Genomic DNA, 25,844 nt, shown 5'->3' with positions numbered 1-25,844 from the left:
GGCGGTCATGTCTAAATGGAATCCAGCTTTTGTCAAAATTCCGTCAAAAGTTTTTTTTTTTTTTTAACTAACCCTAACCATTTTCCTGACCTTATCTTAATTCTCAACTGCCACGTTAATTATAACCTACTGCGTAAATTTTCCTAAGCCGGCTACAAAAAGTACATTTTGACAAACGCTGGATTCCTTCTAGCCATGACCGTTTACTGGGGATCATATTCCGAGTGTGAAATACATAAGTACATAGCATATGAGACACCCGCGGGTCATGAAAGTCCCTTTGATCATCCATGACATAGGCAGCAAAATACATGCAATGAAAACAGACTACATTCAATCATTTTGATCAAAAAGTGAGGTTTATTTCTCAATCTCACAAAGACTTAAAATGAAAACATGGCAGCAAAACCCCAAAAGACAGGCAGTAGGTCTAATACAAAATGAAAAAAAAGGAAACAGAACATTAAAAGACAGAACATAAAAACAAGACAGACATAAAATTAGAAACCTTTTCCAAAAAGAAATGTATCAAACCATTCTGTAGTAAAATTAAACCCCCCAAAAAGTCCAAATAAATATTTTGGGGTCAAAAATATTAACCCCTTCATGACAATAAAATTACCAAGCAGTATGATGTAAGCTAATGTGTAAAGAAAATGGCAGAATGAATAAAATAACCAAAATGGCACATTCAGAAAAATAATAATACAGAACTTACAGTATGAGACCAATAAAGAAAGCTTTTGGGAAACTGCAACTTCAAACGGTCCAAATCCAACACAATAATAATCCCCCTTCTGATAGCATTTATCAATTAGGTTGCACTACACTATGCCCTGAAGGACACATGAACAAATCTCATGACACATTTCCCTATGTCCCATGCTAGTAGTTAGTCAATGTCTGACATGGACCAAAGTGTATTTTGAATTTGCATAAATAGTACTCTCAGTCAATGAAAGGATTTGATTGAACCGTCTGTATTGATATATTTCATTGACAGAGTACCATTTAAGTAAATTCAACATATACTTTGGTCCATGTCAGACATGGTCCTTCTGTAGCTCAGTTGGTAGAGCATGGCGCTTGTAACGCCAGGGTAGTGGGTTCGATTCCCGGGACCACCCATACGTAGAATGTATGCACACATGACTGTAAGTCGCTTTGGATAAAAGCGTCCGCTAAATGGCATATATTATTATTATATTATTACATGAACTACTAGCATACTTCATCAATTAAATCAGTGAATATGAATACACAAATAAGAATGATGCCAAAATAGAGCAATAACATTATCATTATTGACAAATATCCAGTCAGGAGTTTTGTAAAGGACATACACTGTTTTCACACAAAAACCAAGGCTTGCCTGCCAAGGGAAGATCAACTACTGCAAATGTGCAAAACACAACCTTTTCAATGGGCCTACATATAATTGTAGTTAGTAGTAAACTACCTGTGGTGCAAGAAAGTGCTGGTTCATGCAACTCATCTATACAAAATGTGCATTGTACCTTCATGGTTCCACATTTTTTTGCTCTCTCACTATTTTCTTTGTCTTTTTCATAATGTGTGTTTGACAGCAATCATGGGTTCAAATTTGTTCAGCAGGTTCTGTTGAAGTTCTTTGAGTAGATGATCCCGTTCCTCGGAATCCAGGAGAACTTGCTAAATAAAACAGGTTTACAAATCAAAATATTCCGTGTTAATTTGGTCCACTCTTTGGTGCTTTTCTAAGGTCAAGTATGGACATATCTCGCTCATGTACGGACATACCTCAATGAGTTTGTCTCTCTTCTCCAGGCTCTCCCTCAATTTCCTCTCCTCCCGTTCTTTGTCCTCCTTTTCGCTCCGCCAGGCTCGCTGTGCCTCCTTGTTCTCCTTCCCGCTCTCCCTCAGGTTGTTGCGTGTGTCGTTGAGTTGCTTTGACAGCGAAGACACCGTCTGACTATGATTCTGCTGTTGCTCCTTGAGAAGAGGGGAAAGGTATGGGTTCAAATGACCAAACTATATTATAGGCTTGGTATTTTAGGTACCTCACTGAAGATGACCTGAATTGTGTAAAAAACAATGGAAGACACAACACATCTCAGTATATAGAGGGAGCATCTTACTAGTCTTAAATGGCTTCCTCTTCACTGATATGAAAGACAGGGATTGGTGAAAGCACCCACTACCATCCTCGTTTGCACTCACCTGCACTATGCCCTGATAGTCCTGAAGGGCGGTGGTGAGTTGAGAGACCTCCCGGCACATGGTGGCGCTGTGCTCCTCTCTGTCTTGAAGCCAGGCTATCACCAGGCTCTCCTTCTCCTCCAGCTGAGAGGCCAGAGCCCCCACTGCCCCGCCTCCTGACACCCCTTGGCTAATCACAGAGTCCGACAGTGCCTGGGGGAAAGGATAACAAATAATGAGGAGGAAAGTGTACCTGAAGAGCAACATGTACCATCTCTACCATAAGCCGCCGCCAACACCATTTTAGGGAATTTGGCAGTACGTCCAACTGGCCTCACAACCACACACCACCTGTTTGGCAACGTGTTGGCAAGCGTTTTGCTGATGTCAACGCTGTGAACACAGTGCTCCATGGTGGCGGTGGGTTTATGGTATGGGCAGGCATAAGCTACGGACAATAAACACAATTGCATTTTATTGGATGGCAAATTGAATGCACAGAGATACCTTGATGAGATCCTGAGGCCCATTGTCGTGCCATTCAGCCACCACCATCACATCATGTTTCAGAATGATACTGTCCGGGCTCATGTAGCAAAGATCTGTACACAATTCCTGGAAGTTGCACATGTGCCAGCTCTTCAATGGCCTGTGTACTCACCAGACATATCACCCATTGAGTACATTTGGGATGCTCCGGATCGACATGTACAACAGCATGTTCCAGTTCCCGCCAATATCCAGCAACTTCGCACAGCAATTGAAGAGGAGTGGGACAACATTCCACAGGCCACAATCAACAGCCTGACCAACTCTATGCGAAGGAGATGTGTTGTGGTGCATGAGGTAAATGGTGGTCATACCAGATACTGACTGATTTCTGATCCAAGCCGCTACCTTTTTTTTAAGGTATCTGTGACCAACAGATGCATATCTGTATTCCCAGTCATGTGAAATCAATAGATTAGGGCCTATTTAATTTATAAAAATCTTTGAAATTGTTGCATTTATATTTTTGTTCAGTAAACATAAAGTAGCCGAGGCCCATCAATTAGCCAACATTGCTAACTCTGATATTGTTGGTATATAGCCATCTAGCCAAGTGTTTTGAGTCGCCACTTCCTCAGTGAATAATATAGCCTACAGGGCAATATGCTGGCAAAAGAAAATCTCTCTCATATATATAAAACACATACACACACAGTACCAGTCAAAAGTTGACACACCTACTCATTCAAGGGTTTCTTTATTTTTACAATTTTCTACATTGTTGAATAATAGTGAAGAAATTAAAACTATGAAATAACACATATAGAATCATGTAGTAACCAAAAAAGTTAGCATATTTTAGATATTTCAAAGTAGCCACCCTTTGCCTTGATGACAGGCTTGCACACTCTTGGCATTCTCTCAACCAGCTCCATGAGGTAGTCACCTGGAATGCAATTCAATTAACAGGTGTGCCTTAAGTTAATTTCTGGAATTTCTTTCCTTCTTAATGCATTTGAGCCAATCAGTTGTGTTGTGACAAGGTAGGAGTGGTATACAGAGGATGGCCCTATTTGGTAAAAGGGCAAGTCCATATTATGTCAATAACTGCTCAAAAAAGCAAAGAGAAACGACAGCGCATCATTACTTTCAGAATGAAGGTCAGTCAATGTGGAACATTTCAAGAACATTGAAAGTTTCTTCAAGTGCAGTCGCAAAAACCATCAAGCGCTATGATGAAACAGGCTCGTGAGGACCGCCAGAGGAAAGGAAGACCCAGAGTTATCTCTGCTGCAGAGGACAAATTCATTGGAGTTACCAGCCACAGAAATTGCAGCCAAATAAATGTTTCAGAGTTTATTGGGGCGGCAGGGTAGCCTAGTGGTTAGACCATTGGACTAGTAACCGGAAAGTTGCAAGTTCAAATCCCCGAGCTGACAAGGTACAAATCTGTCCTTCTGCCCCTAGGCCATCATTGAAAATAAGAATTTGTTCTTAACTGACTTAAATAAAGGTAAAATACATAAATAAATAAAAAGTAGCAGACATCAACATCAACTGTTCAGAGGAGACTGTGAATCAGGCCTTCATGGACAAATTGCTGCAAAGAAACCAGTACTAACTAACACCAATAAGAAGAAGAGACTTGCTTGGTCCAAGAAACATGAGCAATGGACATTAGACTGTTGGAAATCTGTCCTTTGGCTTGATGATTCCAAATTTGAGATGTTTGGTTCCAACCGCCGTGTCTATGTGAGATGCAGAGTGGATGATCTCCACATATGTGGTTCCCACCATGGAGGTAATGGTGCTTTGCTGGTGACACAGTCTGTAATTTATTTAGAATTCAAGGCATACTTAACCAGCATGGCTACCATAGCATTATGCAGTGATACGCCATCACATCTAGTTTGCGCTTAGTGGGACTATCATTTATTTTTCAACAGGACAATGATCACACACATCTAGGCTGTGTAAGGGCTATTTTACCAAGGAGAGTGATGGACTGCTGCATCTGATGACCTGGCCTCCACAATAATCCAACCTCAACCCAATTGAGATGGCTTGGGATGAGTTGGACCACAGAGTGAAGGAAACTCCTTCAAGACTGTAGGAAAGGCATCCCAGGTGAAGCTGGTTGAGAGAATGCCAAGTGTGCAAAGTAGTCAAGGCAAACAGTGGCTACTTTGACGAATCTAAAATATATTATGATTTGTTTAACACTTTTTTAGTTACTACATGAATCCATGTGTGTTATTTCATAGTTTTGATGTCTTCGCTACTTTTCTTCAATGTAGAAAATAGTTTAAAAAATAAAGAAACTCTGGAATGAGTAAGTGTGTCCAAACTTGACTGGTACTGTATATGCATAAAGAGTCAAAACATAAATCTGATCATTCTGGATCCTATTTTGACAGGTTGCGCATCAAAATATCAATCATGCATTCCCTGAATATGTTAGATAAATAGCTTACTTTTTAAACATTAGGCTACCATCTCAGTTGACTTACATAGCACTGTAAAACTGTGTCTAGAGCCCTGGCGCTAATGCAAAGTAACTGTACATTAAAACAATGTTTTATTGTTGTAGAAATGTTCCCGCAATTTTTTGGGGAGACTGAGCCAATGTTTGGTCTTGTTAGAGGAAACTTGAACCGTGTGAGAATTTTGTGCAACTTCTGGTGCACGTTTACAGTGAACACAGACTGTCCCCTTACAGTTTTAGACAGTAGCCAATAGGCTATTGTGGCTATTTGAGCATAACGTAGGCACACCAACAAAACGGTGCGAATCCCATAACATTTTCAAATGGAAATAGCTTTTGATTTCTATGATATAGCCTACAGTAGCCTATATTTGCTGTTCAGGCCTACATTGCATGAGACTTTTAAAACCCTTTCACGTTATTAAGGGCTTGACATTAATTCATGACTTTTTACCGGGCCTGTAACAACATTGGCCAAATAGGTGACTACATTGCATTTTAATGTGTTGTATGATACAAGAAACCACTTTATAAAATAAAATGTATTATTACCATATAGAGAATTAGACAATGTGGGCCACCCCTCTGTCTATTAGATTATTTGCATATTCAAGCCCGTCTCAAAATACAACAATGCCCCTTTAGACATACGCTTTTTACCAAGACAGCTTAAAATGTGGCCAACATGTTTTGTGTTCTTGTTGGAAGCAGTAACTCCCCATTGCTGACCTATACTTATCTATAACTGGGCTAATAACTTGGTAACTAGCAAAGAATATCAACAAATGTGCATATGCGCTCTGTGGTATGATCTGAACTGAAAAGCTCAAGACCGCTGATGGGCGACACCCGCCTATATAATTATATTCCGTTGGGCAAAATCAGAGACTCAATCTTGCAAAGTTAGATTTGTTTTGGTTTGTTGCATTGAAAATGGATTGATACAAAGTTTTCTGTGATCGAATCAACAATCTAAAAAGTACAAACTAATGGGGCGAACTCCGTTAAGTGCGTCTCTGTGCGGCATTGGTATTTATTCTGCGCGTCAGTCCCGTTGGAGGTGTGTGGCTGCACTGTGATCAGGCCTACCACTGTTGTGTCGTCAGAAAACGTAATGATGGTGTTGGAGTTGTGTACAGGAGGGGACTAAGTACACACCCTTGAAGGGCCCCAGAGTTAAGGATCAGTGTGGCAGACATGTTGTTGCCTACTCTTACCACCTGGGGACGGTCTGTCAGGAAGTCCAGGATCCAATTGCAGAGGGAGGTGTTTAGTCCCAGAGTCCTTAGCTTAGTGATGAGCTTCATGGGCACTATGATGTTGAATGCTGAGCTGTAGTCAATGATCAGCATTCTCACATATGTGTTCCTTTTATCCAGGTGAGAAAGGGCAGTGTGGAGTGCGATTGAGATTGCGTCATCTGTGGATCTGTTGGGGCGGTATGCAAATTGGAGTGGGTTAAGGGTAGAGGTCAACCGATTAATCAGAATGGCCGATTAATTAGGGCCGATTTCATGTTTTCATAACAGTCGGTAATCTGTATTTTTGGGCGCCGATTTTGCCCATTTAAAAAAATATTTTTTAGACCTATATTTAACTAGGTTAAGTAGGTTAAGAACACATTCTTATTTTCAATGACGACATAGGAACGGTGGGTTAACTGCCTTATTCAGGGGCAGAACGACAGATTTTCATCTTGTCAGCTCGGGGGATCCAATCTTGCAACCTTACAGTTACCTAGTCCAACGCTATAACCACCTGCCTCTCGTTGCACTCTACGAGGAGACTGCCTGTTACGTGAATGCAGTAAGCCAAAGTAAGTTTCTAGATGGCATTAAACTTATCTTATAAAAATCAATCATAATCACTAGTTATAACTACACATGGTTGATGATATTACTAGTTTATCTAGCGTGTCCTGCGTTGCATATAATCGATGCAACGCTGGGGGAAGATTTAACAAAAGCGCATTTGCGAAAAAAGCACAATGGTTGGACAACTGTACCTAACCATAAACACCAATGCCTTTCTTAAAATCAATACACAGAAGTATATATTTTTAAACCTGCATATTTAGCTAAAATAAATCCATATTAGCAGGCAATATTAACCAGGTGAAATTGTGTCACTTCTCTTGCGTTCATTGCACGCAGAGTCAGGGTATATGCAACAGTTGGGCACCCTGGCTCGTTGCGAACTAATTTGCCAGAATTTCACGTAATTATTACAACATTGAAGGTTGTGCAATGTAAAAAGAATATTTAGACTTACGGATGCCACCCGTTAGATGAAATACCGAACGGTTCCGTATTTCACTGAAATAATAAACGTTTTGTTTTCAAAATGATAGTTTCCGGATTCGACCATATTAATGACCAAAGGCTCGTATTTCTGTGTTGTTATAATTAAGTCTATGATTTGATAGAGCAGTCTGACTGAGCAATGGTAGGCAGCAGGAGGCTCGTAAGCATTCATTAAAACAGCACTTTTGTGCTTTTTGCCATCAGCTCTTCGCAAGCACAGCGCTGTTTATGACTTCATGCCTATGTAACAGTATAATTTTAAACCGTCCCCTCGCCCATACCCGGGCGCGAACCAGGGACCTTCTGCGCACAACGACAACAGTCACCCTCGAAGCATCGTTACCCATCGCTCCACAAAAGCCACGGCCCTTGGAGAGCAAGGGGAAACACTACTTCAAGGTCTCAGAGCAAGTGACGTAACCGATTGAAACGCTATTTAGCGCACACCGCTAACTAAGCTAGCCGTTTCACATCCGTTACACCTATCAGCCTAATGGCTGGTGTAACCGATGTGAAATGGCTAGCTAGTTAGCGGGGTGCGATAGAGCGAGTGACGTTTGAAACGCTGAGACTTGGAGTAGTTATTCCCCTTGCTCTGCAAGGGCTGCGGCTTTTGTGGAGCTGCTTCGAGTGTGGCTGTTGTTGATGTGTTCCTGGTTTGAGCCCAGGTAGGGTCAAGGAGAGGGACGGAAGCTTTACTGTTACACTGGCAATACTATAGTGCCTATAAGAACATCCAATAGTCAAAGGTATATGAAATACAAATGGTATAGAGAGAAATAGTCATATAAATACTATATTAACTACAACCTAAAACCTCTTACCTTGGAATATTGAAGTTTCATGTTAAAAAGGAACCACCAAATTTGATATGTTCATGTTCTGAGCAAGGAACTTAAACATGAGCTTTTTACATGGCACATATTGCACAATTTACTTTCTTCTCCAACACTTTGTTTTTGCATTATTTAAACCAAATTGAACATGCTTCATTATTTATTTGAGGCTAAATTTATTTTTATTCATGTATTATATTTTTGTCATTATTACAAATAAATAAAATGTAAATGTTTTTTATTTTATTTTTATTAAATAGGCCGATTAATCGGTATTGGCTTTTTTTGGTCCTCCAAAAAACGGTATCGGCGTTGAAAAATCATAATCGGTCGACCTCTAGTCTAGGGTGTCTGGGAGGATGCTGTTGATGTGAGCCATGACCAGCCTTTCAAAGCACTTCATGGCTACAGATGTGAGTGCCACGGGACAGTAATCATTTAGGCAGGTTACCTTCGCGTCCTTGGGCACAGGGACTATGGTGGTCTGCTTGAAACGTAGGTATTTCAGACTCGGTCAGGGACGGGTTGAAAATGTCAGTGAAGACACTTGACCGTTGGTCTGTGCATGCTTTGAGTACACGTCCTGGTAATCAGTCTAGCCCATAGCTTCGTGAATGTTGTTAACCTGTTTAAAAGGTTTTGTTCACATCGGCTACCGAGAGCGTTGTCACACAGTTACCCAGAACAGCTGGTGCTCTAGTGCATGCTTCAGTGTTGCTTGCCTCGGAGTATAAAAGGCATTTAGCTCATCTGGTTGGCTCGTGTCTGGGTTTCCTTTCTAGTCCGCAATAGTTTTCGAGCCTTGCCACATCCGACGAGCGTCAGAGCTGGTGTTATAAGATTCAATCTTAATCCTGTATTGACGCCCTGCTTGTTTGATGGTTCGTCTGAGGGCATAGCGGGATTTCTTATAAGCGTCCGGATTGGCCTCCTACTCCTTGAAAGCGGCAGCTCTAGCCTTTAGCTCGATGTAGATGTTGACTGTAAATCCATGGCTTCTGATTGGGATATGTATGTACAGTCACTGTGGGGACAACGTCATCGATGCACTTATTGATGAAGCTGATGACTGAGGTGGTGTACTCCTCAATGCCATTAGACGAATCCTGGAACATATTCCAGTCTGTGCTAGCAAAACAGTCCTGTAGTGTAACATCCACGTCATCTGACCACTTCCGTATTAAGCGACTGGTACTTCCTGCTTTAGTTTTTGCTTGTAAGCCGTAATCAGAATTATGGTCAGATTTGCCAAATGTAGGGTGGGGGAGAGCTTTGCATGCATCTGTGTGTGGAGTAAAGGTGGTCCAGGACCCCCCCGGTTGCACATGACACGCTGGTAAAAATTTGGTAAAACTGATTTAAGTTTGCCTGAATTAAAGTCCCCGGCCACTAGGAGTGCTGCTTCTGGGTGTGCATTTTCTTCTTTGTTTATAGCCTTATAGAGTTGGTTGAGAGCGGTCTGGTGCCAGCTTCGTTTTGTGGTGGTAAATAGACGGCTATGAATAATACAGATGAGAACTCTCTTCATAGATAATGTGGTCTGCAGCTTATCATATGGTACTCAACCTCAGGCGAGCAATACCTCGAGACTTCTTTAATATTAGACATCACGCACCAGCTGTTATTGACAAAAAGACACACCCCCACACCCCTCATCTTACCAGAGGTAGCGTCTCTGTTCTGCCGTTGCATGGAAAATCCAGCTAGCTCTATATTGTCTGCATCTTCATTCAGCCACATCTCGGTGAAACATAAGATGTTACAGTTTTTAATGTCCCGTTGGTAGGATAATCTTAACAGTAGGTCATCAATTTTATTTCCCAATGATTGTACATTAGCAAGAAGAATGGAAGGCATTGGGTGTTTACTCTCTCTCCTCCGGATTCTCAGAAGGATCCCCGATCTGCATCCCCTTTTCCGGTGTCTTTTCTTCACGCAAAAGGTGTGGATCTGGGCCTGTTCCATCCATTCAAAGCAGGATATCCTTCTCGTCGGACCTAATTTAATTCAACGTATAGAGATACTGTATGTTGATGTGATCCCCTCACCTGCATGTCTTTCTGAGAGCTCTCTAGCGCCTCCTTCAGGCAGAAGAGAAGTGACTCTTTCTCCTGTAGGACTGCTTTGAGTGCCAGGTCCCGCTGTCTCCACACTTCCTTCTCCTTCTGCCCTTCCCGCTGCACTTGCTCCTTCTCAACTAGCTCCACTCTCAGTTCCTGGGGGTTAGAAGAAAAAAAACAAAGCTTATGTGAGAAATTACTAGTAACACCTTTGACTGAGTGACTATAGTGTATCCAGCACAATGTTGCCTTTGTTAATCAAAGTGAATGAATACATCTGAGTGTGTGGACTTGTTCTACAGCAACTGCCATACACTGGTAACACAGCAATCACGTGTGTGTATGTGCATGTTCAACTTCAGACTCACATTGATGATGTACTGGTTACATTGGAGTACAGTGTTGAGTGTGGAGAGGTCTTTCTCCCGGTCTCTCCAAGCCTTCTGCAGTGCCTCCAGCTCGCTCTCCATCCTCCTCTCCTTCTCACTCATCTCTGAGCGCAGAGCCTCCAGGGCTTGCTAAAGATGAGGTAGAACATAAGACATCAGCAAAATAACCTTGTAAATGCTCTATATCCCAAATTATACAACGGGTGGGTCTAATCCTGAATACTGATTGCTTAAGACTGCATACCAGCCGGTGTCTATTCCACAAATTGCCACCAGCTAAATATATGATGTTAAAATGACTATATACACTATGTTCCATCTGCATGCGCAATCCACTGTCTCAACCCAGTCAGGCAACTTATAAACTTGATTTCCACTATAAAAAGCATCTAGACATTATCTCAGATTTATTTTAGACTAACAATTTGTTTTCAACAGCAGAGATTTGTATAAACCTTGCAGTCTGCCTTGCGACATTTTCAAAATTGAAATATGATATCCAGCTGACCCATAGTAATTAACCATTTCTCTGCCAGTCGAAATCATGAAATCAGCTGGAGTCATTTTTATGGATATATATAAAAAATGTCAATTGGAAAAGTTAAAACGAAATGCAAATTTGCAGTCTTTCCAGCTTCAGTTTGAAGTGATTTTGTTACGGTAGCTGTGCAGTTGGCACAGAACAATAGTGTCCTGACAAGTGAGCACATTTTCTATGCTAAGGGAATCGCACCTAATTAGCTCATTGTTATGGATGTATCCAAATAAATGTCACTAGAAAACAGCTTAAACAAATGCCGCTATTTTGCTGTTATTCTGGCTGCACTTGACTGTAAGTTAGCTGTAGTTGGCTAGCAAGCAAGCAAGCGATAAGAACATTGCCAGCCAGTATGGCAATGGAACATTTATAACGAATGACTGGGTCGCGTCCATAGATACAGAACAAGCAGAGTGAACGACTGGGTCGCGTCTCTAGCAACCCTAGATGTGTGTCGGGACTATATCTTGTGGAAGGATGAAATTAATCAAAATAACGTTTAATGAAAATATGTCAATCATTATTTTAATATGTTGGTAACCCATTGTATTTAAAGTGATAATGCCAGAGAAGCTAGTGTTTGGAGGATAGATTGGCACGGTTTGCCAGAGATGTCGTCTCGGGCCCAACAACACCCATACCACTATATCCTCCAAACACCGGCTTCTCTGGCATTATCACTTAGGTAATGTCATATTAAAAAAGGAAATATTCACACATATTATTGTTCATGCTTTGACAGTCTACACAAGTTTAGTTATTATTTTAAACCATTAGCTTATTTAAATCATAATCAAATGGGATCATTCTGAGCCCTCACCTTATTGTCGGAGAGCGTTTGTTTCAGATTGTCAGTGAGTGCTTGTGTCAGTCTGTCAGCCGCATCTGTCCCTGTCCCCACCTCAACACACATCTTCCTGATCAGACACATGCACTCCTGAGACAGACAGGGAGACAGGAAATTCATGTCTGATCATGGAATAACACCCGGCTTGTCCCAGAGATGGCTTCAGAAAAGGACTTGATGTGATATATGGAAAAAGAGATTTAATGATATCAATTACACCAGAATACAAAAACTGCATTTAAACAAATGTTGCAATGATAAATATTGAGACAATGATAGTTTAAGAAAACACGGTTTGCCCCAACCACTCACGGTTGGATTGCTGTTACAGTGCTATTTGGGTTGATAATTGGATTTGTTCCGACATTGATGTAATTTTAAAAAACTTTTTATTTTTTATTATTTGTGTACCCGTTTGACATTTTACTGCATTGTTAGGAGCTAGTAATATAAGCATTTCACTGCACCCGCTATAACATTAGCTAAACTGTGTACACACCCAAATAAATGTGACAATAAATACATTAAAATATATATATGTCAGTACCAGTCAAAAGTTTGGAAACCTACTTACAAGGGTTTTAATTGATTTTTTTACCATTTTCTACACTGTAGAATAGTTAAGACATCAAAACTATGAAAAAACACATATGGAATAGTGTAATAACTAAGTGTTAAAGGTTAGGTTCTTCAAAGTAGCCACCTTTTGCCTTAATGCCAAGAGTGTGCAAAGCTGTCATCCTCTCAACCAGCTTCATGAGGTAGTCAACTACAATTATTTTCCAAAACTCTTGAAGGAGTTCCGTACAAATGCTGAGCAATTGGCTGCTTTTCCTTCAGTCCGTGGTCCAACTCATCCCTTACCATCTGAATTGGGTTGAGGTCAGGTGATTGTGGAGGACAGGTCATCTGATGCAGCACTCCATCACTCTCCTTCTTGGTCAAATAGGCCTTACACAGCCTGGAGGTGTGTTGGGTCATCTTCCTGTTGAAAAACAAACGATAGTCCCACCAAGCGCAAACAAGATGGGATGGCGTATTGCTGCAGAATGATGTGGTAGCCATGCTGGTTAAGTGTGCCTTGAATTCTAAATAAGTCACAGACAGTGTCATTAGCAAATCACCCCCACACCACCACCTCTATGCTTCACGGTGGGAACCACACATGCAGAGATCATCCGTTCACCCACACCGTGTCTCACAAAGACATGGTGATTGGAACCAAAAATCTCAAATTTGGACTCATCAGACCAAAGGACAGATTTCCACCGGTCAAATATCCATTGCTCATGTTTCTTGGCCCAAGCAAGTCTCTTCTTATTATTGGTGTCCTTTAGTAGTAGTTTCTTTGCAGCAATTCGACCACGAAAGCCTGAGTCATGCAGTCTCCTCTGAACAGTTGATGTTGAGAAGTGTCTGTTACTTGAACTCTGTGAAGCATTTATTTGGGCTGCAATCTGAGGTGCAGTTAATTGCCGATTTCTGAGGCTGACAACTCTAATGAACATATCCTCAGCAGCAGAGGTAACTCTGGGTCTTCCTTTCCTGTGGCGGCCCTCAAGAGCCAGTTTCATCATAGCGCTTGATGGATTTTGCGACTGCACTTGAAGAAACTTTCAATGTTCTTGAAACGTTCCACATTGACTGACCTTCATTCTGAAAGTAATGATGGGCTGTCAGTTCTCTATTTGGTCTTTTACCAAATACTGCTTTCTTCTGTATACCACCCCTACCTTGTCACAACACAAGTGATTGGATCAAGTGCATTAAGAAGGAAAGAAATCCCACAATTGAACTTTTAACAAGGCTTGCCTGTTAATTGAAATGCATTCCAGGTGACTACCTCATGAAGCTGGTTGAGAGAATGCAAAGAGTGTGCAAACCTGTCAAGGAAAAGGGTGGCAACTTTTAAGAATCTAAAATATACCATATATTTTAATTTGTTGACACTTTTTGGTTACTACATGATTCCATGTGTCTTATTTCATAGTTGTGATATATTAACTATTATTCTACAATGTAGAAAATAGTACAAATAAAGAATAACCTTGGAATGAGTAGGTGTGTCCAAACTTTTGACTGGTACTCTATATTAAACCGATTTGATTTATCTATTTGGCTATGTTAAGCTAAGGAAGTTTGCTCACCCATATAAACTTTAGTGCTGAAAATTGCTAATACCACTATATCTTAAGTTTAAGAGCGTGGGGTGTCCATGTTGTGATGGCAACATTCCACTGGCTCAGCCAGTGTCTCATTCCTGATTGAAGTGGATCCCTGTGTTTTCAGCATGACTGCATTTTCTCCCTTCATAGAATCACTATGAATCACTCACCTGGATAACTCGGTCTCTGCTGTGCAGCGAATGCCCCAAACTCTGCAGAAGCAAGTTTCCACCGTCCTTCTGCGGCAACTGAAAAAGCCATAATCACAACATACACAGCACTTAGATGAAGGTTGTTAAGTCAACAGGGGGCTGGCATTGTTGCAGCGATATTAGAGCAGACTAGCCTGGTCCTAGATCCATTTGTGTTGTCTTTCAAACTGATGACAATGACCACAGGCATTGCCAAGACAGCACAAACAGATCTGGGACCAGGCTGGAGCAGCAGACCTCTCCATTTTGAAGCCAGTGTCTTGTGGGTGATACATGCCACTATGTTACAGCTGATGCTTTCAAAGAATGCAGGCAATCAGTTTGTATTCTTGCAATAGATTTAGAACACACATTATAAGCCTATAATCTGCCCTGCAAGTGCCAAGTGTGAAAGTTCCCCACCACAAAAGCTTGATATACTGTAAGACCTCACACAGTGCATACAAATACTTAACCCCAACGATTGACTTATTTGAACTTTTCTAGGATTGGGTAGAGCGAATGCCAGATTCCAGACAAATTAAAATATTTCCTTGTGTAGAGCTGGCTGTGGTGCTCTTAATCGTCAAAGCTCGTCGTGGATTTACAGCTCCCATTCCCAGACTGAACTTGCTAATAGGGCTTCCTAAAATATCCCAAAAACTGGAACTCAAGCCAGACCTAAATCTCAGACGTGAATCTCATGAAATGAGAATCGGTTTAGGTAAGATGCCTTAACAGCTGGGGGTGAGGCCCAGACATGCTAGAACCATAGGTAGGTGCCGGATTGAATAACTTGAGTCTACTGTAAGGAGATAAGGTTAACAGACGCCACTAAGCAGCTGAGTAGCATGTTAATGATCTCTTTATGAAAAGCCATCCTGAGCTGCTCCTCTAGTTGGGGAAGATTCCAGGGAGATGTGTGGTTGTGTGTGTGTGTGTGGTTATATGAACGCACCTGCATTAAGGAAAGAGGACACTCCCTGGTCCAGAGACCAAACAAACTGTAACACACCCATCATTCCTTGCATAATGCTTTATTTGTGCTTAGTCAATACAAGCCGGGCTTAAAGACATTGCTATCCAAGTGATTCTGAAGACGTGTGTGTGTGTGCACACGCAAGTACATGCAGAAGAAGCATGTTAGGGACACTATGTTCAGGCCATTATATGGCTGTGCACCGGCTGACTAGGCCTATACCTGTTTATCGTGTATAAAATGTCAGCAGCCAGTTACCATGACAGGGAGTGTCAACCTTAGTTGTGTGAACGCAACCAAATTATCATGACACTTCCATTCCGCTCACCAATTTAAACTGTTTCCTTTCTCAATTGAGTTACTACAAAAACTATGGACCGGTTCCCCAGAGACTGCCTAGTCCTGGAGAATCTCCATTGAGAATGTTTTTTAGTCCATGACTGGGCTTCATTTGTGTCTGGGAATGCAGCTGAAAATGTCTAAACATGGGGGAATCAAGTAGAGTGAAAAATCGATCAACTACTCAGTGCTTACCTTAATCCAATCCTTTGGTCCACTGACATTGGTATCTGGTTTGGTTTTGGTCCCGTGTTTAAGCTCAGTTCCGAGGGTCTTGCTGCGTGCCATAGCTTGATCAAGCTGTCCTCTCAACTGTCTGACTGCAAGGTGCACTCGGCCTGTATTGCTCTGAAATAAAAAAAAATAAGAAAACTGCATTTTGTGAAAGACATAAATTGTCACTTTTAATTCTGTTGAAGTCCCATTCCTGTATTTATAAGTAAGAAAAGATTCAGAGTTGGACCTTTGTACTGGCTACAGACATGATAGATCCTAGATGACATATTACAGACCACTAAGTAAATATTTATACTCCGTGATCGACGGAGTGATCCACAGACTACACAGGCAAGGCAACCTGTCGGAAAATCCTCATTTAGGGCAGAGATATTTTCCTGACCAGGGAATGGCTCATTTATAGGCTATGGGAACACAAAGGGTTGTCGTCAGGAAACAATCCTGGTCCAACTCATAATAACTTCCTGTCGTTATTTGGTATGCTGGATTATGATAGAATACAAGAGAAATCTCACCTCTCTGTGTAGTGGAATAAACTCGTCCCTCAATTCAGTCAAAACGTCATTGGACTCTCCAGCAACTTCCTCTCCTCCATTCTCCCGCTCTCCAAAATTCAGCACCCTTGTTACCTCAGGGGGGGATGTCTCACCTACCTCTCCTGAATATCGCCCTTCCCTCTTTCCCAAAACGGGAATCTTACTCCCCGAAGGTGAATTGACAGGCTTTCCTTCAATACCTTTCAACTCTCTGAGGACCAGGAGTGACAAATCACCTGGAAAATCAAATGGATCACAGCAATCCAGTGAATCCAGTGATTGGATGGACTCAGTGCGAGAGGACGCTCGTAAGGAGAGAGTGGATCCAGCCAATGACGCTGGGCTAGAACTTAGCGACGGCACTCTTGACCAATGAAGAGGCATGCTCTGCGACTTGTTCCTCGATAGGGCCAAGGGGGGAAAGGGTTGGAGGCGGGGAACCCCACAAACTGACTCATAGGCGGAGTCGGACACCCTCAGAGAATCACATCCTTCACAATTTTTCCCCTTTGTGCATCTTTTCCCCGTTCTCCTGAAGTATGGACATGCGTCCCATTTCTCAGACCAGCACTCATACTCTGACAAGGCCATGTTCTCCTTCAACATTTCGTTGTAACCCTCTCTGTCTCCCCTTCCCTCACCATCCTCCTCACTAGTGCTGCTCCTCATCCTGAAATCCTGAGGGTGTCGCTGGCGGTAAGCGCTACGTACCCACTGCCTGACCTTGTCCCTCTCCTGGGTCAACTTCTGAAGCCTCTCGGAGGATAAGACCCTCACTCTGGAAATGACAGAGTCAAACTTGAAAACCCGCTCTAGAACTGAAACGCATTTGCCACACAAGAACTCCCCCCACCCACTGCCCCGTGGTACAGGCTGGCCTAGTATGTGTGTCAGCACAGAGAGTAGGTCCATTGCTTTAGCGGGTGAGGACAGTGAGGAGAGAGACGTTGTGGAGCCAAGGGACATGGTGCTACCTTCAAAGTGGGAAAAGAAAACATTAGAACTGACATACATGCGCGCACACACACACACACACACACACACACACACACACACACACACACACACACACACACACACACACACACACACACACACACACACACACACACACACACACACACCTCACCCCAGGGGCTGCTTTGAGGAGACCTGGAGAGACTTCCTCTACCCGGTGAGTCTGATGGGGTCTGAGGCTGACCATCTTTCTTGTTCTGACCCCCAAAGAGCCATCGCCGTTGGTTACCGTGCAGGTCACCCCCACACACCAGACACCCCTCACCTTTGCCTCTGGAGGACATAGTAGACAGAAGGGCTAGAAAATCCCCTGATGTCCACAGAACGATCTTCAATATTCTGTTGGAATAAAGCAGAAAAGATTATTGGCTGCAGTCTTAACTAAATGTATTCTTAACTTTTTGATCTGTAGAGAATGGTTGGATATCTAATCTTAGAATTACATTCTGTATAATTGCACTTGCTGGCAGTGACATTCAAAGTAGTTTTTCCAAGTCAGAACTGGGTTTTCAAAAGTTGGCTTCACGTTTGGCCCACTTATAAAAGTTATCTGCTCTCACTAGTTTCCTGCTGAAGAGCTTCGATTTTTGCTTGCCTGTCAGTGTGCTTTAATATTATAGTGTGGATGTTTTGCTCAATGCGTTGGCTCTTTTAGCACACAGTAGAAAACCACAGCCGCCTACACGTCGACCTTGAGCCACGCTGACAGTACATTTCGCATACTGTCAAAGCGAAAAACAAGTATCAAACGTCCACGCTCTCTCCGCCATTCGTCTCACTGCTCGCTTGTACCGATCATTATGAACTGTAGGCTGCTGTTGTTTATTCCTATACAATATCAAAAGACGGTTGTTGATTTATGTTGCCCGTGATACACAACGTATAGCCAAGACCAATTACCTGTCTATGCAATCCTATTTTAAGCAACATATGTGTGTAAATAAGTTTCATTCCGACAACACGAAGTCCGTAACCACGAAAGTTATAGGCTACATGTTCACAGTTTGAATCAAGCAGTATAACTTTTAAAAAATCATTTCGTCCTTTAGAGTTTGCCAAAATCACAGATTTGTTTTCTTTATCTCCACTTTTAGACCATCTGCATGCATAAAGCATTTGGATGAGTACGGTTTATCTGTCTCTAGAAGTTAAATCTGGTTTCGCCCTCTAAACCCGATAAAGTTGGGAAGTATTAAACACAAAATTAAAACCCTGTGGCATCCTCGGTGAAGTTAACCGGGTCCCATCTAAACGTTGCAAAACCATTCATGACTTTACCAATGACCACATGGTTAAAAAGAAATATAATATATTTTTTTAAGTGTCTTACCATGTCAACCAGGAACTCGAGCGCACTGCAGTAGCCTACACCGGAAAGGAGCTGTGAGTGGTGCACTACCTTGCTGACGTCATTGTTCATACCTGGGGTGTATTCATTACGATGATTCTGTTACGAAACGGAGAGGGACCTACCTTAATTTGTCCAATAGAAAATCTCTGTTTGGACTAATGCTTACACCCGTTTTGAGAAGTGAATGTCCGTATGTCAGCAGTCTATTTGATTATTTTCATAGGCACACTTTACATTGGTAATGTACAGTGTCAGAGCTCCTCCCTCAACTAATAGCGACAATGGAATGGAATTCAAGTTTATGCAACATTATAGATTACATTTGATTCTGATGGCAATCATTTCCAGAATAGCCCCCCCCCCCGCTCCTTATGTAACTAGGAAATGCGCATGTTTGGGCGATTGTGTACCCACATGGTAGTCCGATGTTCTGTAATCAGTCATTTTGAAGATTCAGTCAAATATAAAGATTATACACTATCACACAGATTTATTCAAAGAGAGAAACAAGTCTGATTCACCAGGAGAAAAGTGGAAGCATTGGGCAAGAACACACCATGTGAAATTGAGTTAAATTCAGTGTATTTCCTATTACTGCACAAAAAAACACTTGATTTCAATGTTTCATAATCACAGACAAACAATAATGTATAAAAATATAAAATAGGCACTACATACAACTATGACATGTCAATCAAAGACAATTTGCAGAACCTTTTCTGCGAACATTATATTTAGTGTGTATGTGTGAACGTGAGCATGTTCATGTCAGCCACTCCTCTATGCAATCTCTGAACACGGTCTCATTCGAATGCCAATAGCTGTGCTTCACTCCTGAGAGCACAAACACAGCCAGGTCTCCACGAGCATGCAGTGTCTTCAGCCCAAACGAATCCCTACCGTACCACTATTCAAATGAGAGAGACAGAGAAGCACGTAGTTATCCATCACATTAGGACATGAACATTATCAATGATGGTAGATGGTACCATTAAAGTAACTTACTTCCTGGTTCTTCATCTCAACAATGGTTTCGTTAATGTCATAAAATCCAAAGTGACTGATTGGAGAGAACAGACATGGTTAGTCCAATAGGTAGAGTCACTAGTGTTGAGCCCACATCTCAGAGATGCAACCAATGTGTGTGTAAGAATGCAGGATATACAACAGGGCAATTAATTTAGTATAAAATAATGGTGGTGATGGTGACCATGGATACCTGGACTCCCATGGTGTAATCACGCCATCATCTGGTCCTCCAATCAACACCAGCTTGTTGATACGCAGGAAGTTCTTCCTCCACTCTGATGATTAGCGAGAGATACATTTATTTGTTCTGAGATGGAGAATAACTATGTCTCTCCACATTTTATAGAATTAAACTTACTAAGGACAACAGTGTCAGTAGGGCCAGACTAAATCTGCAGTTTTATCAAATATATATTGAGAAAGAAATTGAAGCCAAACATAATATGTTGCTACAAAATGTATAGTTTTGTCCATTATGCAGACAAGTCAGTGTGAAAGGAGAAGTAAGGAACTTTGCTGGAGATTTTGTCTGGCCCTTATCAGTCAATGGTGACTAATCTAATCTCGATTTTCAGTTTTGGATACTGAAATATCTGCAGTAGGAATGAATTTCAGTACCTGTAATTTCCCTGTGTGGTCTCTCTCCATTCAGCAGGGCCAGATAATTGCTGCTCTTCAGGAAGCGTTCTCTTTGGTGTGGGTCTGGAAGGACAAAACATTTTGGTGCAAGCACAAAGGAGCCTCTTTACTGTACTCAGATACACATCTACAAACAAATGTTCTGGTTCTCTATTTGTTCGACACCGAAGTTCCCCTTTAACTACTCAATTCTCTCTTACCATTCCAGAAGTTGCAGATGGACCATTTCTGTCCTACTGAAGAGTAGCACACGTGAAAAACACGGGCCTTTAGATAGTGAGGAAAAAACATTTTCAGAATGTCTGTGTCTGTGGGAGAAGCACAACGAAAAGTCTAGTAAAATGTGTGTGGTGTGTGGAACATACAGTATGTGTTTCAAATTTACACACGGCTTGCAAATGTTCTCTTTTTATGTGAAATGTGAGACATAAATATGATTTGTTTTACTTTGTTGTATGACAAAAATCAAAACTTCATTGTGTTAGAAATAGCTATACCTAGGCCTGATAAAAAAAAATGACGTAGGAGAAGAAAGTGACCATCACTGACCTCCATACTGGCCAGCCTGTGGTGATGAGAGGGAGATGAAGGACTGGACATTATGGTCACGAAGTGTAGAAAGAAGTCCTCGACATATCAGACCACCTAAGAGAAGCAGGGGAAGACAGCATTAAGCGGAAAGGGCTATATCTCTACGTCTTGTTCCAAACAGTGCTAAATAACTGAGATAGAGAGACCTTGGGAGAAGCAGATAAGATGGATGCCATTCTCTGCCTCCTGCATGATTGGATAGAGCAACTTTTTGAAGCCCTGCACCTGCTCCCACAGTGGCTTCAGGCTGGCCATGTTATCATACAGATCTATCACTGACACGTTGGTACCTGGATGGGCCTGTCAAAAGAATACATCAGCTTATATTGCAAGTTACAAGAAAAAAAACGATGTATCTGAAACATGTTATCCTTTCATATTATATTCAAAATAAAGAGAGTCGCACACTCCATATATAAACTCCCAGTAATTTATTGGGTATTTACTAACATTTCTGCATCACTGTGCCTTCTTCAGGATAATGTCATGATTACTTGAACCAGGTTATGTAGGCAACCAATGACAATAGTGAGGTGTGTGTCATAATGATTAAGTTAATTAAGAATTAATTAGTGAAACTGTTCAAAAAAAACAATCCTATCATATTATAACATACATTATAAACTGGGTGGTTCGAGCCCTGAATGCTGATTGGCTGAACGCTGTGGTATATCAGACCGTATACTACGGGAATTAAAAAACATGTATTTTTACTTCTCTAATTATGTTGGTAACCAGTTTATTATAACAATAAGGCACTACGGGTGTTTGTGATATATTTCCAATACAACACGGCTAAGAGCTGCTCTAAGGGCTGTATCCAGGCACTCCACGTCGTGCATAAGAACAGCCCTTAGCCGTGGTATATTGGCCATATACCACACCCCGCCACCCGGGCATTATTGCTTAAATATACCACAGGTATGATGCACATTTACTTGTTTACTGTTCCAATTACGTTGGTAACCAGTTTATAATAGCAATAAGACACCTCAGGGGTTTGTGGTATGTTGCCAATAAACCACGGGTAAAGGCTGTATCCAGGCACTCCACATTGCGTTGTTATGTACGACATACATTTGTGTCATAGGTGCACTTAAACAGGATCTTCTAAAATTCTCACTTCACGTGAAACTGAAGAGGATGCTTTTTTTGCCTTCTTAGAGCTTTTATTTGTGAATACAAGTTTTGATATTTCTACTTATTATTTATGAGTTACTAGGTGTAAAACATTTTGGTGGCCCCAAAAAAAACATTTTAACGCTCACACACTGTATAAAGTACTCTCACTTTCTTTTTTCCGCACTTAAGTATCCATGGAAACACTTTCACATGAACTGAGAATTTGATCAGATCCTGTTTTAGTACACCTGTGATAGAAATGTATATCATACATAACATTCTATTCCTCTAAAAACCTGTGGCCATTGTCCTGTTAAACATTCTCCAGAGAGAAAAAAGCAGATGGTCAAGTCATCCAGTCATAATTTCCCCAATACCAAGAGCAAACACAATGTTTTCCGCCTGTAATATTGGCCCATCATATCATTATACTGAGGCCCAAGAGGGTGTGGTATATGGCCAATATATACAGTGGGGAGAACAAGTATTTGATAACCTGCTAAATCTGCAGTGTTTCCTACTTACAAAGCATGTAGAGGTCTGTAATTTTTATCATAGGTACACTTCAACTGTGAGAGATGGAATCTAAAACAAAAATCCAGAAAATGACATTGTATGATTTTTAAGTAATTAATTAGCATTTTATTGCATGACGTAAGTATTTGATCACCTACCAACCAGTAAGAATCCGTCTCTCACAGACCTGTTAGTTTTTCTTTAAGAAGCCCTCCTGTTCTCCACTCATTACCTGTATTAACTGCACCTGTTTGAACTCGTTACCTGTATAAAAGACACCTGTCCACCACACACTCAATCAAACAGACTCCAAACTCTCCACAATGGCCAAGACCAGAGGAGAGTTGTGTAAGGACATCAGGGATACAACTGTAGATCTATACAAGGCTGGGATGGGCTACAGGACAATAGGCAAGCAGCTTGGTGAGAAGGCAATAACTGTTGGCGTAATTATTAGAAAATGGAAGAAGTTCAAGATGACGGTCAATCACCCTCGGTCTGGGGCTCAATGCAAGATCTCACCTCGTGGGGCATCAATGATCATGAGGAAGGTGAGGGATCAGCCCAGAACTACATGGCAGGACCTGGTCAATGACCTGAAGAGAGCTGGGACCACAGTCTCAAAGAAAACCATTAGTAACACACTACGCCGTCATGGATTAAAATCCTGCAGCGCACGCATGCAAGGTCCCCCTGCTCAAGCCAGCGCATGTCCAGGCACGTCTGAAGTTTGCCAATGACCATCTGGATGATCCAGAGGAGGAATGGGAGAAGGTCATGTGGTCTGATAGAGCTTTTTGGTCTAAACTCCACTTGCCGTGTTTGGAGGAAGAAGAAGGATGAGTACAACCCCAAGAACACCATCCCAACCATGAAGCATGGAGGTGGAAACATCATTCTTTGGGGATGCTTTTTTGCAAAGGGGACAGGACGACTGCACCATATTGAGGGGAGGTTGGATGGGGCCCATGTATCGCAAGATCTTGGCCAACAACCTCCTTCCCTCTAAGAGCATTGAAGATGGGTCGTGGCTGGGTCTTCCAGCATGACAACGACCCAAAACACACAGCCAGGGCAACTAAGGAGTGGCTCCGTAAGAAGCATCTCAAGGTCCTGGAGTGGCCTAGCCAGTCTCCAGACCTGAACCCAATAGAAAATCTTTGGAGGGAGCTGAAAGTCCGTATTGCCCAGCGACAGCCCCGAAACCTGAAGGATCTGGAGAAGGTCTGTATGGAGGAGTGGGCCAAAATCCCTGCTGCAGTGTGTGCAAACCTAGTCAAGAACTACAGGAAACATATGATCTCTGTAATTGCAAACAAAGGTTTCTGTACCAAATATTAAGTTCTGCTCTTCTGATGTATCAAATACTTATGTCATGCAATAAAATGCAAATGAATTATTACTTAAAATCATACAATGTGATTTTCTGGATTTTTTATTTAGATTCCGTCTCTCACAGTTGAAGTGTACCTATGATAAAAAGAGTTCTACATGCTTTGTAAGTAGGAAACACTGCCGATTTTGTAGGTTATCAAATACTTGTTCTCCCTACTGTATATTGGCTATATACCACACCCTCTTGGGCCTCAGTATAATGATATGATGGGCCAATATTACAGGCTGAAAAACCTGCAAAATCAGCAGTGTATCAAATACTTGTTCTCACCACTGTACCACGGCTAAGGGCTGTTCTTATGCATGACATAACGCCTAGTGCCTGGATACAGCCCTTAGAGCAGCCCTTAGCCGTGGTGTATTGGCAATATACCACAAACACCCGAGGTGCCTTACTGTTATTATAAACTGGTTACCAACATAATTAGGGCAGTAAAAATACATGTTTTTTCATACCCGTGGTATACAGTCTGATATACCATGGCTTTCAGCCAATCAGCATACACTGCTCAAACCACCCAGTTTTGAAGTATCTCAAATATAAAATATATTTAGATTTATTTAACACTTTTTTTGGTTATTACATGATTCCAAATTTGTTGTCTCCACTATTATTCTACAATGTAGAAAATAGTAAAAAATAAAGAAAAACCCTTGAATGTCCAAACTTTTGACTGGTACTGTACACCTCAATGATCTAATCAGTCTCAATTTCTTTGAGGTCATTAAAGATCCCATGGTACTTATCGTAAGAGTAGGGGTGTTAACCCCGGTGTCCTGGCTAAATTCCCAATCTGGCCCTCAAACCATCACGGTCACCTAATAATCCCCAGTTTACAATTGACTCATTCATCCCCCTCTCCCCTGTAACTATTCCCCAGGTCGTTGCTGCAAATGAGAACGTGTTCTCAGTCAATTTACCTGGTAAATTAACGGGTAAATTAAAAAAAACAATTGTTTTCTTTTCTGTTTTAATAAGTATATAATTATGGTTAAATGTGTGTTGTAGAGGCCAAGCCTCTACAAACGTACCTCTTGTATCAAACGACTCATCATAAGGAATTGTTTAGGACCGTCAAAGAGGCCGTGAACAATGATGACAGGCTTGTACCCAAGTGTGCCGACCAGGTTAACGCCACATAAGAGCAGCAGAAGTCCATTGACATTGATGTCCAACGACGTTCTCATTTTCAATGAAACCACCGATGAATACAGTTTGATTCCTTCAGCGTGCAGGATAGAACAATTGGTTGCATCACCCTTGCATAAATGGACATTTAGGTTCCAGTTTATTTACTATGTTTACCTACTTTCATTATTACACATCTGTTGTGGTGTTCGCGGAAGAAGACACTCCTTCTTCCTCTTTTATCATCTTAATTCAATGTCAGGCGCATGCTAACCTCACTCGACATTGAGTGTTTGGTGCCATCAATTTAATTCACCATGCTTCATTTGTCACTACACGCACTTTAAGGGAGGTTTACTTTTTCCAGTCTGTGGATACATTCCACTCACAAAAAGTATTTAATCATTGAGTGTAATGCAAAATGCCTCATAAACGTATGTTATTAACAACGACCGATGTCAGTAGCAGATGTGCCATCATTTG

General features: G+C 41.5%; 2 protein-coding genes across 3 annotated transcripts; both read right to left on the bottom strand.

Moving 5' to 3' along the window:
* Window positions 1-337: 337 nt before the first annotated feature.
* On the bottom strand, window positions 338-19,021 carry si:ch73-95l15.5 (golgin subfamily A member 6-like protein 22). Of its 2 annotated transcripts, XM_046335919.1 has the most exons (11): window positions 18,920-19,021; window positions 17,702-17,928; window positions 16,552-17,546; window positions 15,995-16,147; window positions 14,461-14,538; window positions 12,099-12,215; window positions 10,720-10,869; window positions 10,340-10,507; window positions 2,200-2,391; window positions 1,780-1,971; window positions 338-1,671 (listed from the first exon to the last, which is right to left on the bottom strand). In XM_046335919.1, the coding sequence occupies exons 2-11, from the start codon at window positions 17,871-17,873 to the stop codon at window positions 1,567-1,569; spliced, it is 2,322 nt and encodes a 773-aa protein (XP_046191875.1). In that variant the 5' UTR covers window positions 17,874-17,928; window positions 18,920-19,021; the 3' UTR covers window positions 338-1,566. The 2 variants fall into 2 exon arrangements, with proteins under 2 accessions (XP_046191875.1, XP_046191876.1); XM_046335920.1 differs by lacking the exon at window positions 18,920-19,021 and having other exon boundaries at window positions 17,697-17,835.
* Window positions 19,022-19,415: 394 nt separating this feature from the next.
* On the bottom strand, window positions 19,416-25,755 carry LOC124020678 (lysosomal thioesterase PPT2-A-like). The gene is made up of 8 exons (XM_046335921.1): window positions 25,265-25,755; window positions 21,346-21,499; window positions 21,158-21,253; window positions 20,809-20,916; window positions 20,588-20,671; window positions 20,160-20,244; window positions 19,946-20,000; window positions 19,416-19,847 (listed from the first exon to the last, which is right to left on the bottom strand). Exons 1-8 carry the CDS (start codon window positions 25,418-25,420, stop codon window positions 19,704-19,706), a joined length of 882 nt encoding a protein of 293 aa, XP_046191877.1. The 5' UTR covers window positions 25,421-25,755; the 3' UTR covers window positions 19,416-19,703.
* Window positions 25,756-25,844: the final 89 nt, after the last annotated feature.

The sequence above is a fragment of the Oncorhynchus gorbuscha genome, unplaced genomic scaffold (assembly GCF_021184085.1).
Source record: "Oncorhynchus gorbuscha isolate QuinsamMale2020 ecotype Even-year unplaced genomic scaffold, OgorEven_v1.0 Un_scaffold_874, whole genome shotgun sequence".
NCBI lineage: Eukaryota > Metazoa > Chordata > Actinopteri > Salmoniformes > Salmonidae > Oncorhynchus > Oncorhynchus gorbuscha.
This window is presented reverse-complemented; position numbering and strand designations above follow the sequence as displayed.

Coding starts and splice junctions, on each gene's coding strand:
- LOC124020678 (XM_046335921.1), bottom strand. CDS start 25,420: ATGAGAACGTCGTTGGACATCAATGTCAATGGACTTCTGCTGCTCTTA. Junction 21,500..25,264: donor TGAGTCGTTTGATACAAGAG/GTACGTTTGTAG, acceptor TTCTTTTGACAG/GCCCATCCAGGTACCAACGT. Junction 21,254..21,345: donor TCTTATCTGCTTCTCCCAAG/GTCTCTCTATCT, acceptor TGCTTCTCTTAG/GTGGTCTGATATGTCGAGGA.
- si:ch73-95l15.5 (XM_046335919.1), bottom strand. CDS start 17,873: ATGTCCTCCAGAGGCAAAGGTGAGGGGTGTCTGGTGTGTGGGGGTGAC. Junction 14,539..15,994: donor GACCAAAGGATTGGATTAAG/GTAAGCACTGAG, acceptor TGGCTTTTTCAG/TTGCCGCAGAAGGACGGTGG. Junction 10,508..10,719: donor GTAACCAGTACATCATCAAT/GTGAGTCTGAAG, acceptor TCTAACCCCCAG/GAACTGAGAGTGGAGCTAGT.